The sequence below is a fragment of the Heptranchias perlo genome, chromosome 15 (assembly GCF_035084215.1).
Source record: "Heptranchias perlo isolate sHepPer1 chromosome 15, sHepPer1.hap1, whole genome shotgun sequence".
Lineage (NCBI taxonomy): Eukaryota > Metazoa > Chordata > Chondrichthyes > Hexanchiformes > Hexanchidae > Heptranchias > Heptranchias perlo.
In genome coordinates, this window is record NC_090339.1 from 24,949,669 (window position 1) to 24,967,684 (window position 18,016).

General features: G+C 44.2%; 1 protein-coding gene across 1 annotated transcript; it reads right to left on the reverse strand.

Annotated features, from left to right (window-relative positions):
- Positions 1-8,915: 8,915 nt before the first annotated feature.
- On the reverse strand, positions 8,916-17,256 carry rps4x (ribosomal protein S4 X-linked). Its single transcript, XM_067996907.1, has 6 exons — positions 17,149-17,256; positions 15,926-16,106; positions 15,286-15,383; positions 12,920-13,091; positions 9,723-9,880; positions 8,916-9,092 (listed from the first exon to the last, which is right to left on the reverse strand). Exons 1-6 carry the CDS (start codon positions 17,173-17,175, stop codon positions 8,991-8,993), a joined length of 738 nt encoding a protein of 245 aa, XP_067853008.1. The 5' UTR covers positions 17,176-17,256; the 3' UTR covers positions 8,916-8,990.
- Positions 17,257-18,016: the final 760 nt, after the last annotated feature.

An 18,016-nucleotide genomic window follows, 5' to 3' on the forward strand; every position in this document is an offset into this window, starting at 1 on the left:
TTGCAACCTCGGCATCCTATTCAAAGCCAAGCTGAACTTTCGACCCCATATCCTCTACATCACAAAGACTGTCTAGTTCCACCTCCATAACATTGTCCGTTTCCGCCCCTACCTCAGCCCATCTGCTGCTGAAACACTCACCCATGTCTTTGTCAGCTCCAGAAGTGACTATTCCAATGTTCTCCTGGCCAGCCTCCCATCCTCCCCCCTCCACAAACAGGAGCACACCCAAAACTCTGCTGCTCCAAGTCCCACTCACCCATCACCCCTTATTGCTCGCTGACCCACATTGGAACCTGGTTCTCTAACACCTCAAATTTAAATTTCTCAACCACATATTTAAATCCCTTCATGGCCTTGCTCCTCCTTCCCTCTGTAACCTCTTCCAGGCTAACAAACGCCACTCTGAACTCTCTGCTCCATTGACTTTGTCCTCTTGTGCATCCCCAACTTCCCCCACCACCCCCCTGTCTTTACCCCACCATTTGCTGCCGTGCCTGCAATCGTCTAGGTCCAAACGTTGAAATTCCCTCCCTAAATCCCTTTGCCTCTCTACCTCCCTATGGTCCTATAAGATTCTCCTTAAAACCCACCTCTTTGGTCAAGCTTTTGGTCACCCTTCCTAATATCTCCTTCTGTGCTACACATTTCTATGGCTCTATGGTAGTGCAAAAATTGTACTTTTGGATACTTTCTTTTTTCCCTTTAATAAGTAAAAGTTCATGTCCCACTATACTCTCATTGTAACTATTTATTTTCACATGTCATAGGTAAGGCCCTTGGTCTTCAGTTTTCACTGAAAAAGCTGAGTTGCAAAGTGCATTCCTCAAAACATTATTAAAAATCCCTTGCAAGAAAAATGAAATATAACTTATTTAGTCACCTTAAAGCAAAGGCCTTTGTCATGGGCCTATTTTTAGGGCTGCTTTTGAGTTGTCTGGTGTGTTTTGAGTTGTCAGCTATTGTGGGGCTGTTTATCAGCTTTTGCAAGTTTTCTTCAAACATCTCACCTCCACATGACACCTGGGATTAAATTTTAATGAGGAACCGGCGGGAAGAGGGAGGCGGAGGGATGAAATATCCTGACCAGAAATCCGGAAGTACGGGTTTCCCAGATCTCCTTACGATTTTGACGTAAGGAGATCTTTCATTTTTTTTCTGTAGGTTTCCTGCCCAACAGGCCGGCCAGATTGCCAGGCTGGCTACCAGTCGGACAGGAAAGCAGCCACGGAGACAATGCCAGCAGGTAAGTCTTAGATTGGGGGAGGGGGTCGGTGTCAGGGGTGATCGGGGTCGGCGGTCATTGGGGGTGGTCATCAGGGACTCAGTCATGGTGGGGGGGGGAGGCGGTCGGACATCAGGGGGAGGGGGTCGGAGATCATGGAGAGGGTCGAAGATCGTGGGGGGGGGTCGGAGATCGTGGAGGGGGAGGAGATTGTGGGGAGGGTCAGACATAGGGAGGAAGTCGGCCAATCACATGTGTGGGATCGTGGCAGGTAGGCTTGTTGGGCCTGGAGGAAACATTCCTGCTCCTCCTGGCCCACATGCAGTGCAATAAAGGCTCTTACCTGTTGATTCGGGCCTTGTCGCCTCCTCTTATGTGGCGAGAATCAGAAGGCCCGGGAATCCCGGCCGCCAGGAGTTAAAAATAAAAAACCTATTTAAATGAAGGCTCGCAGCCTCCTTAAAAGAATTCACTGACCGACCCGCCTCCCGAGAGCTGGTTGGTCACCTGCCCCCGACCTGCCCCTGTTAAAACCGGAAGTGGGCGAGTTGGAGGCAGGTTGGGGTTGAGTTTTACTTATTTACAATTTTTACTTCCCAACCCACCCGTGCGGGCGGTTAAAATTTACCCCCTGGTCTCTCACAGAACTAGTCAGCACAGTCCGAGATCAGGAGCCGCCTGTGCTATCACTGCACAAACATAACGTCAACTAATCGATGCAAATCTTGACACGATGCAACTAATCTGTAGTGCAGTCCGCACTTGAGTTTTCAAAAAGGCCTGTAACAATTTCACAACAATTAAATCAAAAGCAAATAGTGCAGATGCTGGAAGTCTGTAAGAAAACCAGAAAATGCTGGAAAAGCTCAGCAAATGAGGCAGCACCTATGGAGAAAGAAATAGAGTTAACGTTTCAGGTCGAAGATCTTTCGTCACATCAATTAAAGCCTCGAGCCATAGGAAGGCTTCCTGTTAAGTGTGAGTCCAACACAGTGCCTCTATTGTATCTGGTGAATTTATATTTATAACGACTACATGCTTTCCTACACAAATTGAGCAAATGAACATTCAAAACAAAAGAGACCATGGTATCAGCCTTTTTTTTATTCGTTCATGGGATGTGGGCAATGCTGGCGAGGCCAGCATTTATTGCCCATCCCTAATTGCCCTTGAGAAGGTGGTGGTGAGCCGCCTTCTTGAACCGCTGCAGTTCCTGTGGTGAAGGTTTTCCCACAGTGCTGTTAGGTAGGGAGTTCCAGGATTTTGACCCAGCGACGATAAAGGAACGGCGATATATTTCCAAGTCAGGATGATGTGTGACTTGGGGAATGTGCAGGTGGTGCTGTTCCCATGTGCCTGCTGTCCTTGTTCTTGACTCAATGGTAGCATTCTTGCCCCTGACCCAGAAGCCTGTGGCTTCAGACTTCACTCCAGAGAAGTCAATGAAGCATAAAATCGGGTGGGCTGTAAAACAGGCGTCAAACCTGAACCTGTTCCATCTCCACCGGGTGGGTTAGATTAAAATTGGTGCCTAGGTCTTCCTTCTACTAAGAGGAGCTCCCTCCTCCTAGGTATGACTGAGTTACACTCCAGATTTTACATCATTTTATTCCTTATACTTCTGTGAAGCACCTTGAGACATATTTCTACATTAAAGGCACTATATAATTGCAAGTTGTCATTGTCCTCCTCTTTGAAGGACACTGGCGACAAGACAGGCTCTTTGAAAGGAGTTCTGAGTCCTTTGTTGAAACGGATCTTAATGACGCGAACCTACCCTTTAAGGCTGTATTTACTATTTTAACCTCCAGCCAGCGGCAAAACCTCTGGCTTCACAAGTCTCAGCGGAAACTGGGCGGGCAGTTAAAATTGTTCATGGGACTTACCCGCTGAGGTCCCGCTCTCTTCCTGCAGATCCCGATTTCCTTCTTTAAATTTGCAGAACAGGCTTTGATGACATCATTGGGACCCAACTGCAATTTTAAACAGAGACCTGCATCAGGCCAAACTAGCGGGAAGAGGAGCCAAAGCCAGAAGAGGCCCAAAAAGGTAAGTGTTTTTACTTTTTTGCTTCTGGCCGGAAGACTAATTGGGCCTATTAAAATCTTCCAGCCTCATGCTGCCGAGATCAGCACAGTTTACCGCTCGCCTTGAACCCTGTTCGCCCAATTCCTGCCCTGTTAAAATTGGGGCTAAAGACATTGCTGAGTGACATAAAACCACAGGGCAGCAACACTATCTGTAATAAAACCACTGTCTCCCTGAGGGAGCAATGAAAGTCAGAATCATTTACACATGCACACAAGTACATTAAGGGCTGTGTGTAATTATTTTTTCACAAGAGTAGCTTTTATTTATACCATCTCCATGGCAAAAGCACAAGAGTTGGAAATTAATCTTTCAACATCCGTAAAACAATTTTATGTCAAGTTTCACACTGAATTATTGCAAAACAACTTATATTTATATAGCGCTTTTAAAGTAAAAAAATACATCGCACAGCACTTCACAGAAAGCTCCTGTAAAACAGACACTGAGCCAGGAAAGAAGAGTTGACCAAAAGCTTCATCAAAAAGATGGGCTTAGAGGAAAGAGTGATGGAGGGAACTCTAAAGATTAGGACCCAGGTGGCTAAAGGCTGATGGGGCGAAGGGAGGTAGATAAGGACATATTGGCCTTGGAGGGAGTACAGCGTAGGTTTACTAGAATGATACCCGGACTTCAAGGGTTAAGTTACGAGGAGAGATTACACAAATTGGGGTTGTATTCTCTAGAGTTTAGAAGGTTTAAGGGGTGATCTGATCGAAGTTTATAAGATATTAAGGGGAACGGATAGGGTGGATAGAGAGAAACTATTTCCGCTGGTTGGGGATTCTAGGAGTAGGGGGCACAGTCTAAAAATTAGAGCCAGAACTTTCAGGAGTGAGATTAGAAAACATTTCTACACACAAAGGGTGGTAGAAGTTTGGAACTCTCTTCCGCAAACGGCAATTGATACTAGCTCAATTGCTAAATTTAAATGTGAGATAGATAGCTTTTTGGCAACCAAAGGTATTAAGGGATATGGGCCAAAGGCAGGTATATGGAGCTAGATCACAGATCAGCCGTGATCTTATCAAATGGCGGAGCAGGCACGAGGGGCTGAATGGCCTACTCCTGTTCCTATGTCCCTAGATGCTGATATAAATGAGCTGCAGCCGTTTAAGACTTTGTGCACCACCAAAAGAGGTTGTTTGAGCCTTGATGATGATATAAATCCAAAGAAGCTTTCCACTGGAAGCAGCCATATTTTGCCCTTGACGAAGCAGAGAATATGTTACTGTTGCTGGCCTTTATAAACTGTCTTCAGCCAGTATTAAAACCAGCAGTCCCCAGGATATAGTCAAGAGTGCAGCTTTAAAATGGTTGTTTAAACGTGCATCCAGCTGCTGTAGACACCACCCCACAATCAAAATGGGGCCGTCTTCAGCAATGGGATATACTGACAAGATTGCAGGACAACTTCAGGGGGCAGTTTCTTCAAAATAAGTACACAATTAGAGAAACAGACATTAGATGTTCTGTGATAGACAATGTTTTGGAGAGATGGTGAATTCTTGGGGTACCTTCTCTTTCATGGCCTTCAAAAGGAAAAAATTTGCAGGGCTACGGGGACAGGGTGGAGGAGTGGGACTAGCTGGATTGCTCTTGTGTAGAGCCGGCGCGGACTCGTTGAGCCGAATGACCTCCTTCCGTGCTGAAGCCTTTCTATGATTCCATTTCTATGATTCATTTGCTCAAGTTCTTGAAAAAGTTGTCAGTATAAAGTAGAGAAACCCACTTTGTGCTCACAGAAACTTTTTTGCTAACATTGGAGAACAGAGGCTAATATACCTGATAGGGTAGATAGAGAGACGTTGATAGAGTAGATAGAGAGAAACTATTTCCACTGGTTGGTGAGTCTAGGACTAGAGGAATCAAAAGCAAAATACTGCGGATGCTGGAAATCTGAAATAAAAACAGAAAATACTGGAAATACTCAGCTAGTCAGGCAGCATCTGTGGAGAAAGAAACAGTTAATGTTTCAGGTCGATGACCTTTCGTCAGAACTGGAAGAAGTGAAAGATTAAACAGTGTTTAAGCAAGTACAGAGCAAGGAAAGGTGGTGGGGGGGGGGGAGGAAGGGGGGACAGGGGGAGGAAGGGGAGGGGAGAAAAGAACAAAAGAGAAGGTCTGTGATAGGGTAGAGGGCAGTAGTGATTAAATGACAAGAGATGTTGGTGCAAGGCAAGGAGGGTGGTAATGGGACAAGTAACAAAAGATGGGTCTAGAGGAGCTGTAAATGGCAACATCAGAATCATTACCAGCACTTGCTGCCCGAAAAAATGGGAGCAGTGGTTATGATCTGAAGTTATTGAAATCAATGTTGAGTCCAGAAGGTTGTAAAGTGCCTAATCGAAAGGTGAGGTGCTGTTCCTTGAGCTTCCGTTGAGCTGCATTGGAACATTGTGGGAGGCAGAGGACAGAGAGGTCAGAGTGGGAGTGGGACGGGGAATTAAAATGGTCAGGGGCAGGGTCACGCATATGGACTGAGCAGAGGTGTTCTGTAAAGCAATCACTCAATCTGCATTTGGTTGCCCCAATGTAGAGGAGATCGCATCGTGAGCAGCGAATGCAATATATTAAATTGAAAGAAGTACAAGTAAACCTCTGATTCACCTGGAAGGAGTGTTTGGGGCCCTGGACGGTGAAAGGGCAGGTGTTGCTTCTCCTGCGCTCGCACAGGAAGGTGCCGTGCGAAGGAGAGCGGGTGTTGGAGGTGATGGAAGAGCGGACTAGGTTGTCGCAGAGGGAACGGTCCCTTCAGAATGCTGAAAGTGGAGGGAAGGGGAAGATGTGTTTGGTCATGGCATCGTGCTGGAGGTGGCGGAGGATGATCAGATCTGTTCTGACGATGCCACCTTCCACACCAGTGTTTCTCCGCAACTGAGGATTCCCCTCCACTGTAGTTGACAGGGCCCTCGACTGTGTCCGTCCCATTTTCCGCACTTCTGCCCTCACCCTTTCCCCTTTGTCCTCCTTCACCTTCCACCGCAATAGCCTCCACATTCAACATATCATCCTCGACCATTTCTGCCACCACCAAACACATCTCACCCTCCCCTTTCAGCATTCCAAAGGAACCAATCCCTCTATGACATCCTGGTCCACTCTTCCATCACCCCCAATACCCGCTCTCCTTACCACGCGAGCACAGGAGATGCAACACCTGACCTTCCACCTCCTCCCTTCCCACCATCCAGGGCCCCAAACACTCCTTCCAGGTGGAACAGCGATTTACTTGTACTTCTTTTAATACAGCATACTGTATTCACTACTCACAATGTGGTCTACTCTACATTGGGGAGACCAAATGCAGATTGGGCGATCGCTTTGCTGAACACCTCCATTCAGTCTGCAAATACGACCCGAACCTGACGGTCGTTTGCCATCTTAATTCCCCGTCCCACTCTGGCGCCTCTGTCCTCGTCGTCTTACACTGTTCCAATGAAGCTTGAGGAACAGCACCTCATCTTTCAATTAGGCACTTTACAACCTTCTGGACTCAAGTGATTTCAATAACTTCAATCATAACCACTGCACCCATTTTTTCCAGACAGTAGGTGTTGATGTTGCCATTTACAGCTCCTCTAGACTCATCTTTTGTTTCTTAACTTGCCCCATTACCACCCTCCCTGCCTTGCACCATCAACCCTTTTGTCATTTAATCACTCCTGCCCTCCACCCTATCACAGACCTTCTCTTTTCTTCTTTCCTCCCCTCCCTGGCTCTGTACTTGCTTAAAAACTGTTTAATCTTCAACTTCTTCCAGTTCTGACAAGTTTATCCACCTGAAACGTTAATTCTTGTTTCTTCATCCACAGATGCTGCCTGACTTGTTGAGTTTTTCCAGCATTTTCTATTTTATTCCAGGATTAGGGGACATAGCCTAAAAATTAGAGCCAGGAGTGAAGTTAGGAAACACTTCTACATGCAAAGGGCAGAAGTTGTTTGGAACTCTCTTCCACAAAGTTGATGCTAGCTCAAATGTTCATTTTAAATCTGAGATTGGTTAACAAAAATCTATCAAAGATATTAAGGGATAAGGTGCTCGAGGGGCTAAATGGCCTACTCCTGTTCCTATGTACCCTCCTGTTTTAGATGACTCAGCTGAGTTGAACCATCATGGCTGCCATCAAGAGAGACAAGATCACAGCCATTCACTCCTGGAGGACACCTCCATCCACAGAACAGAGGTACTTTTGCACAGAATCTCTAAGACTGGGCCCAAGATGCTCTCTCATATCCACACATTCGGAGTTATGTAGCGAGAGGCGTGAAAAACAGCCAGCCAGCAATTGAAAATTGGGGGGTGGGGTGGAAAAAGAGGTAACGTTGGCCACCCCATTAATTCTGAAGGCCCGCATGGTGCAAATTTAAGGGAGGACCCGTAAATGGGTAATCTGTGCACCTGTAAATGTTTAACTATGCAAATTCCCATGCTCCACCCAGTTGTACCAAGCATTGAGCAGCCTAACCAGGTGTCCTCAAAGGGTTTGCTGGAGGCCACAAAAAAAAAGCTAGGAAGCTTTCAATTTTTTTTTGGTGGGCCCAGGAGCACTCATAGGACCCCCCCAAAAAATCCAGCTAGCCCACTTCTGGCTTGTCCCACACCCCCTCCTGGGATCACCTACCCTCACCACAGCCTACCAACCAGCTCACCGTAGGAGTCATCCAATTTTCCGCCCTCCCAGATCTGGTTCGCAGGCTGCAAGATGAAGCCTGGGCCTCAAAATTGCTTGGTCCACATGCCAGCACAAATGAGCAGGTGGAGCAATGCTTTACACCGATTTTGACCTGTTTTGGGCATTTCTTGAAAATCACCTAGTGTATCTGCTTTAAAGGGAAACTTCAGGGCAAGGAAGAGGCACAAAAAGGACATTTGTAAACCTAACTGGTTCACTAATGTCCTTTAGGGAAGGGATCCTGCTGGCCTTAACTAGTTTAGCCTACACGTGACTAGTCCACATTACATGGTTGACTCTTTTAATGCCCTCTGAAGTAGCCTAGTAACCCCTCAGTTGTACAAACAATTGCTTCAAGGTAGCTCACAACCAACTTCTGAGGGTAACAATAGACAAGCAATAAACGTGACCGTACCAGCACTACGCAAATTTCGAGGGCAAAAACTCACTCATGTGACACACTTAAGCAGCTAATGAAATTCTGTCATGTGATAAGAATGGTTCCTTCTACGATGCTGTGTGCCAGGAAAACAGATGTGGAGAGGTATTGCAGAATTGAGTGTCAACTCTGCACTAATTTCTTGCTGGTTTACAATTCTGTGGTCTCCTGCATTTTGTGTGCTACAGTACTTGCATCTATCTTGTGTCTTAGCTTCATTAAGGCTCCAGATTTGATGCAAATACAACACCGTGCACAATTCTGCCAGAAGCTTCCCAGTGATTTTGTTCCTTCCATTTACCAATGTATATTTTATACTGGGGTACTCAATAAAAAAAATACTCTACACTATTGTGCCAGCAACACAGCTCCTACTCTGCAAAGTCAAGGCAAGTATCTTGAACATACACTCAGGGAAAGTAAATGGCTGTACTTTTTGTACAAGGACCACGAAGAAAAATAAACAAAAACAACACACAACAGTGTATATAAAGAACGTTTTTTTTAATTCTTTGGGGGAGTTTGCAGGGTGGTGCTACCACTGTACAGTTCTATCAGATATTTAGCTGCTACTCTGCTTTGCAGCCAGCCTCTTGTCTCTCTCTTCAGCAATGGTGAGGCGGATACCCTTCCCACGAGGCAGGGAAACCCATGGCTTGTTACCCTGGGAACAAAGAAAGTTGATTAAAGTGGAGGGGGAAAAAAAACATAAAACAGCCATGTTTTTCTGCAACTGTTGGCTCCATTATTAACAGCATAACCCCAATGATCATTTGTTTCCAGACATCTTTGTAAGTTTTCATCATTTCCTCTTCCCCTTCCCCACCTTTGCCTGGAAAGCCATGACACCCAGCTACATTGCCACCAGCCAGCCATGGAAACTTCTATTGGCGCATTTTGCAAAATACAAATCTCTGAAGTTACAACAAAAGCTTGTGTTAGCAGTGTCTTCAGCGAAAAAACCATTTGATTAACTATACAGAGTAATGCAGAATTAATCCACTTTCAAAATATATTCTATGGGTGGGAACAGATTGAGTCTTTGTCAAAAAGGTCACTTTTAGTTCACATTTAATGGTCAAAAACTCATGTATTTTGTATCAATTGTGCAAGAGCATGTACGTACCCAGAGTTAGGTAACAGGCTTATAATCATACTGCGGTTTACTGCAAATTACCACTGCTAAAGCAGGACTACTTCTGATTAACCAAAGCCCCAACTGCCTAACTCATTCACTGTCAATTAGGTAAAAAAAATACACATTTGCCTTTCAACGGCATCAGGATTCACTCACCTTTCCAATAACAAAAATGTTGGAAAGCCTGGTCGCGAAGCTATTACCATTGGCATCCTTTACGTGAACAACATCAAAAGAGCCAGGGTGCCTCTCTCGATTAGTGATCACTCCAATACGACCCAAATTAGCACCTCCTATCACCATGCACAGGTTACCTGCAGGGGCAAAGAAATAAGCGATAACAGATTAAGGGCTACAGACATTTAGGAATAACTCTTATGGACAGAATATAGCCTATAAAATTCACTCAGGATTTTTTTTAAAAATAAAAGTAGCCCAGTCACATCACACACTATCAACTTACTGCATGCACAGAATTAACAGCATGAAAATTTACAGCCCCCAAATTCCTGCACAATAAAAAGCTCCCAGGCTCCCATCGCAGCCTCATTACAAATTTAAGTGGGTATTCATTTGCTAATCTTCAGCTGAAGAGAGGAGATATATATGCCCAAGAATTAGATGTGCCCCTGGCTAGGGAGAAGAGACTCGCCAGAGTTTGTGTTCCAGACCTCTATTCAGTGCCCCGGTTAGAGAATGCACATGTGGGAACATCAAGTGAGGACAGGACTGCAGTCAGCTATAATTTTCTCCTCTCTTCCAGTCCATCACTGAAGTTAAGACTATGAAAAGGAGACACCCACATAATGCGGGACACAAGCTCACCAGACGATTCCTCAGCTGTGGGGAGGGGGCTGAATTTTTAAGAAAATATACACTGCAGCCTGGTTGACAGGCACACCCCAAGGCAAGCCAGTAATGTGTTTAGATTAGAAAGTCCTTTGTACACGTTTTGATTGCCCACACTGTATTTGGATACAGACTGTCTAATAGGTCATTCAAAGTGCTTGGTACAGATTAATGAGAATTGATTAGGAATTATGTCTGAGGTGAAGACTTGAGTCAGGTTTTTGAAGGGCAGGGACATGATTCCTTGTGGGTCCCTTAAACTAACCGTAATTTCCAATTTGGGGGGGGACAGGGACATGTGCCCGCCTGCACTTTGTTCGCCAGTCTGAAACCAGCATGTTACAGCTACTCAGTCGACTCCATCGTAACAGATAGCCCCGTAGCAGTAACCATCTTTCAATGTTCAATACTGATCATTTACCAGTTATAACTTTCAATAAGTTTGTCTAGGGGTTTACGTCTAAGCAGCTCTCTGATAATTACGGGACAGTGTGCAATATAACTAGTTAGCAGGAGCGCAGTGACATATTCTACATATTGGTGTGATCACTCATCGGGACAGACACTACACATACCTAGGTAGTGGGCAGGTAAAGGCACACATTGTAAATGGACCTTACACAGTGACAATGAAGCCAAAGAAATACCTAGTATAAAAACATAAGAATGTTTACATCATTTGATGGTGTGCTGGAAAGGAGTGAGAGCAATAGTCTCCACCAGACACCATCCCTATTTGCAGCTGAAAGGGATGTATGGAACAAAATTCTGAAAAACTGGAGAGACTCTGGAGGTTTTCAAATAAGTGAGTATAATTTTTTTTAGGTCAAGAGTTAAAACTTAACACAAGTACAGGCAGGTCTCCAGTCCAGAAGTTATGAGTGTGAAAGGGAGGCACCCACTTAATGCCAAGGCACAAGCCCACAAGAGGATTCCTGGGGTAAGGAGGAAGAGAGAAGTGAAGTGGGAAAAAAATAAAAATTAGAAATCTGACATCAATCTCCCTGGACAGTCTTAGCTAGAGAGTCACAAAACAAGGGATGAGAAACTACAAAATTAAAAATTCTTCAAATTTTATTCTACTCTGTGTATTAGCAGCCATTGACCAGGAAATTCCTGTGGGTGGAGCTGCTGAGTTATCAGAACATGGAAGTACACTCAAGACCGCAAGGAATGCAGTGGTCCTACAAGCAGATATAAACATGGCAATGCCACAGTACTCTGTCATTCAGCCCCCAAATTACAGAATATATGGACTACCATAGCACCAGTAAAAATCTCAAAACCCTATAAAACAAAATTTGATTTCACTATAAAAAAATTGACCCAGACTATACTGTTAAGCCCATTTTGAGCCCCACAATGAGAAATTTACAAAATAAACTTCTAGAACATTTGGTTGTCCTCATATACAAACAGCAAGCCATTCCAACAATTTTTATAGCACCTTTAATACAACAAAGTACCTCAGGGGACAGCCAGACACACAGCAAAATGGACTGGTGACCAAAAGTATGGTCAAAGGGTAGGTTTTGAAGGAAGGTAGAGGCAGCAAGGGTTTAGGGAATGTTCTAGAGCACGGGAAATGCAAAGGACAAATTGTGGAGGAAGCGTGGGAGAATACAGGGCTTAAGGGGGTTGGTAATAAATCCATGAATAGACTCTTGGATAAGGACTAGGGTTTTGAATTTGATGCTTTGGGGAAGGGAAACCAATGGAGTCTAATAGAGGAGCAGAGGGACTGGACGCTAAATATGGAACTTTGGACAAGTTGCAGTTTGAGGGATAAACTAGAAAGGCCAGCAAAGGGACCTTTGGAATAACTGAACTTGGAGGTGACAGAGGCAAGGATAAAGGGCTGCAATAGTGATTGGGCCAGAGAGGTGGGGAATGCTGTGGACATGAAATAAGTGGTTTTGGGTTATGGCTACGATGTAGAGTTGAAGCTCAGCTAAGGGAAGGGATGGAATTGGGCTAGGGTGCAGTATTTCTTTTTGGAAAAAGCTGAATAGGATGACATGAGTGCTGTTATTAAACTTAAAGTTCTTGTTCATTCACAATTCAATGTTGGATAAGAGCTGGACAGCACAGTGGTGATGACAGCAGAAAGTTACTGCTGTCGCTTGGCATACATGTGACTCTCAATGTTCAAATGGACACACTACTATCGTAACAAAGAAAGCTACTAAAGAGTTCATTGAATTTATCTGGAATTCCACCCAGAAAAATCATCCCGATGTTAATTTACCAGAAAATTCAGATTTTGGTTTTATTAAACCCGAATGAAATGCTGGTGGGACTGCCCTCTCTATTTCTCCCCAGAGTCTTCAGTTGAGCTTGTGTCCTGTCATGCAGACATTTGGATCTATTTCCCCCACCACGTTTCCGTAAATGAGCAGAGTAAAAGGCCTGGAAGCATTTTGATTATTTTCCCTCCTTATTGGGGAAAATGTCTCATCACAATAAGGATATTGTCCATTTTGTGATCATAACAAACCAGATACCTGTGTCAAACTTGATGAAGTCTGTGATCTTGCCAGTATCCAGGTCAATCTGCACGGTGTCATTGACCTTGATCAGAGGATCTGGGTAGCGAATGGTTCGCGCATCATGTGTAACCAGGTGAGGGATTCCCTTGGTACCCACTCGGATCTTCCTCACTTTGCACAGTTTATACTGGAAAACAAATGAAAATGAATTCACTCTTCGTGGACACTGTCTAAAGGAAAAACAAACCCTTTTAAACTTTAAAATTCTACGACTTTAAAAAAAAACATTCCTACTTGTGGTATCTGACTACTGTGCCATGTCACCTCATCCTCAGAAAATGTTGCCACTTCCAAACAGGAACATAACTGCAGTTAAGTATCTTTCAGGCACAAAAGTATGAGGTTATCACAGTACTCCTTCAAAGTGTTTATAACATGATTCACACCTCACCCTTGTTGGGCCCAATTCATTCCCGCCTATATAACACTATTTAAACTACTAGCCCCAATACTGCAGTGTAATCGATCCTTCCGATTTAGAAGATGGAACTAACAACACAGCTGCAGTGCACAGCAGCACCAATGGTTAAGTGGCAAGGTACAAGCCTGCACCTACAACTTTCCATAGCAAATGGCCAGCATCTGCACTCATATCAGGGCAACACCGATCAGAAGCCAGATGCTTCTAACATGGCAGGAAATGGGACTTGGGAGCGATCCTGGGACGTACAAACACCAATTGCTGATTAGATTCACAATGACAGAAAACTGGGAGCACCATAGCAAGTTGCTCTCCAGAGTATAAATAGGGGAGGGTGCATGGGAGATATAAACACACTTTTAAAAAATGGTACATCTTCCAGATTAAACAAAGATTCTAAGTCAAACATATTTTTGTATTATTGAGTTGATAGCTCAATTTAAATAAACTTCACTCAAAAATCAATCATCACCCAATAATCAAAATTGAGAAAACATTACACATTACTGTGCATTATAACAATGTCATCTGCAGATCCCAGTGGACTGGATACAGCTGTTCCAAAAGAAACTTCAATACTTATAAAGTCATCTTTAAATCTGTATAATTTCAGCACCAACGGACACAAATAGCATCTGGTTCTCTTCTCATTAGGGGAATCAACCCTCCACCTAACTGCAGTAAAATCAAAATTGTGACTGTCATCCAAAGCTGAAGAACTGCATTATTCTGTCAATTTTTACATCAACCCCATGAATGATAATTAGGGCTAAAACACAGCATTACCAAGGGAGGGGGGGACACAACATGACTGATTCCTCTCAACAGATGCCATGGCTTGGAAACAGGCTGGAAGGAAGAACTGCCTCCCATCTCAACAGCAGGTGCACATTAAAATATGTGGTCTGGGAAGAGGAAGTGTAAAAGGATAACAATGGTTTACAATATCCACAACTAAACATGATTTAATCACACTAAAACAGCAAAATATTGCAGATGCTGGAAAGTGGAAACAGAAAAATCTGGAAACACTCAGCAGATGCTACCTGATCTGAGTGTTTCTGTGATTTAATGACAATTTGTTTGCAGACTACACTGGGAGAGCCAATACTACAAATGAAACAAAAAACTGGCTTTAGCACTTCTAATTAGTCACTACAGATCATTGGAAATGCTGCAAGATACTGAAAGTACAGTTGAACTCAAAATATACAAGACTTTCAGCAGAATTACTAATCTATTACAAGAGCTTTCATCATAAACTTAAGTCCAAGTACTGCCGAGTCTGCACCTTTGTTGCCAACCTCATCAACAATCAAGAATAATGCTACTAGCTGCTCAAGCTTTCAATTTATACAAGACATGGCAAGGCAACAGTCCAATTTGCTCATCTGCCAGGAGGCATTTGACATTGGATCTCTCTTCCTGCATGCAACCCTAAGTAGCTCGACTGATGTCCATGAACACTGATTTAGACACACAGGACCCCAGAAAGCTAAGCTACTGCTGGGGATGCAGCTTTCTGCAAAAAAAATCTCTTCTATTGCATGGAGTGAGAGGCTCGTGTTCATTACCCAGTCACAACCAAAGAGTGCAGACAGAGACCAGGAGCTTCCGACAATAGGAGGGGAGTTCTTTTAGAAGAGAAATTGCAGCAGGAATCTTCAGGCTTCTCGTGGGCAAATCATCCCAAGGGGCCCAACTGAAGCAGAACCAACAGAGACGTGTCCTAGCAACTAAGGTGGGATAATTTGGAAATACTATGCAATTACAGACTGAACATCACAATAACCACTATGATCAGTTTCAGCACCAGTATTGCAACATTACCTGTAACCGTAGATATACAAAAAGGATCCAGCCCCTCAAATATCTTAAAAACCCATGATGGGGCAATTACCTTGGCCTCCTCAGCAGTAATTCGGTGCACAGCAAATCGACCCTTGGTGTCATAAATCAAACGGAAGTGTTCACTTGTCTTATCAATGCTGATGACATCTGCAAATAAACAAGCAGAAAATCATAAATCAAAACACAACCCATAGTATTCAGACACACACACAAACATCCATCCTTCCTGAATCCAAAAAGCTACCAATCTAACAAGTGGTCATTCTTCACAGGATTGCAGTAGCTATATCATAGAATCATAGAAAGGTCACAGCACAGAAAGAGGCCTTATCTGGCAGCTTACTAACAGAAGGCAGCACCTGAACCATAGAATTTAGTTCACTGGGAAAACTTAATAGTGGAAGTTCAATTCCCCGTTACACACATTCCATCTACTTCAGATGACCTCCTCTCCTTTCCATTTTGTCTGGTTTGAATGTGAACTGACTCAACCAAGTACCTTTCTAAAGGTACCCAGTTTGACATCAGGAAATATGCCCACATAGTTTACCGGAAAATAGCACTGCAATGTCTCCACATTATTCTACTTAGAAACTGAAATCAATATTCAATTCAGGCAAAGCACACAAGCGATATTGAGCTGCAACCACCTTTCTAGAATTGCAGATCAGAAAACGCTCTGCACTTACCCATGAATCCAGCTGGGTAGGTGATGTCTGTGCGGACTTTGCCATCAATCTTGATGAATCTCTGCATACAGATCTTCTTCACCTCATCACCAGTCAGAGCGTACTTCAGGCGATTTCTGAGGAAAATAATGAGGGGGAGGCACTCCCGGAGCTTGTGAGGACCAGTAGATGGACGTGGAGCCTAACAAAGCAAAATAGTTTGTCAGCACACAGCGTACCAACAGAACTCCCAAATACTCATATGGACAGTATATTCCCTTAGTCAGAAAAATTGTTTTAAGTGTGGAATATTCCCAGTAACACTGATTTTACCAACAAGCTACATTATCTATTTCAGTTTTACTTAAAGCCACATTTGTCTCAAGACATTTTAATTCCCCTCTTCCTTCCTACTCCCCCCTGCCTATAAGCCAGAGAAGCAGGTCTACAAACATGTTTAATACTCCTGCCAATATCTAGCTGCGAACATGCAGCCCATTTGGGAAGGGCCTACATTGTGGGCATTCAGACAGTAAAACCCAAGAAATTGGCATGCAGAGAACTGCAGATGACAAACTACAAACACTGCCGTCAAAAATTTCACTTCCATGTAAAGTAAATCCTAGCAACTGTAGGATTATATAGCAATTCATTTAACAATTACACCAGTCCATACCATTTTCTGAACTTTGCCAACCTCAGGGCAGATGGGGCACTCAATCACAAAAAAGCCTCAAATTTCAAATGTGCCAAATTATTTATATTAAAAAGATGCCATCGAATTCAATGGGGTAAAAGGTGCAAACGATTAGTCCTTGATCCATAAGGACTAATCGTTTATGGATCATTACACTTGATCCATAAACTGTGTAGTGGACACTAGAATGTTAAAAATATAGGTTGGTTCAAACTGGAATGGGGAAGTTAGAGGCATTAACTTTACCTGTTAATCAACACATTTCCTCAGACATAATATAATATACTATCAATATACATTGATAATAACAGTTGAGGCTGAGAATGTAGAGCCAGGAAGCAGAATTCTGCATGGATGAATAGCCACTCTCCATTCAACAGGACATAAGCTTTCGGTAATCACAATGGTACCATTTCAACCGTATAAAAATATGGGTAATCAAAGGGCTACAAAACCCCATCAACATTTAAGTTCATCTGCACTATCACAGAAACTTTCGAATATTAATACTCCGTGTCTGTACATTTGATGCTGGGGCGATACTTACAAATACTCCCGTCAGTTTATCCAGCATCCAGTGCCGCGGAGCCGCCAGGCGCTTCAGGTGCTTCTTTGGACCTCGGGCCTGTAATGACGATAGAAAAAGGGCCGTTTAGTCTGTGGCTGGAGCGGAGAGTCGCGGATCCTCCTGTGACCAGTTACTCGACCCGAGATTCGCACCTTCCCTCCCGGGCCGACGCCGGCAGCGGGCTTTAATCGCAGCGACAACCTCCCTCTGCTTCCCTTCCCTGAAACCGAGTCGGACTCGCGTCCCTTAGATAAAAAGGAATTCTTAAAAACCCCGAAACACAGCAGCGAGTCCCGGGTTAATCTTAAACTCCAGCCCCCTGATGGCACAGGCCAGCCCTGGGCCTACCATAAACAGGTTAAGAAAAATAGAAAGTTCCAGTAACTTCACCAAAGACTTGATCAACGCCAAACTGACACCGTCAGATTATGATGGGGTAAAGTTAAAGCGCGGTCCAGCCCCGGCCCAGAGAGGAGAGCGCGGCCCACCCCCGACAGTAATGGCTGCCCGCTGTCCGGAAGACTCGCTCGGCGCTCCGCCGCACTTAGAACTAAAATATCCGAAAATGTTCGGTCCGCTTCGCACAAATTCGCCCCTAACCCGATTCCCCGGCCGTTTGTAAACCGATTGCGGTAATAGTGATTTGATTTAGTCAATATATAAAGTGGATGTTGTCGGATTTCGCCCGCACACTCCGCCGCCTCGAACCCTCACCATTTCTGTATCCGCAGAGAAAAGGACCACCTTCCCACAATGCAGCGCTCAAGGAGGCTCGCCGCCAGGTCAGAGGTCACGCCGCGGCGAGCCTGCGCACAGCGCACCTTGTCTGTCAGGGTTAAACTGCAAT

Bases quoted from the DNA above. Each gene is read 5' to 3' on its own strand.
- rps4x (XM_067996907.1), bottom strand. From the start codon at position 17,175: ATGCTGGATAAACTGACGGGAGTATTT. The intron at 9,881-12,919 runs GTATCTGGTTTG...TTGCCCCTGCAG, and splicing joins CTTCATCAAGTTTGACACAG to GTAACCTGTGCATGGTGATA. The intron at 9,093-9,722 runs GTGAGTGAATCC...CTTTGTTCCCAG, and splicing joins ACATTTTTGTTATTGGAAAG to GGTAACAAGCCATGGGTTTC.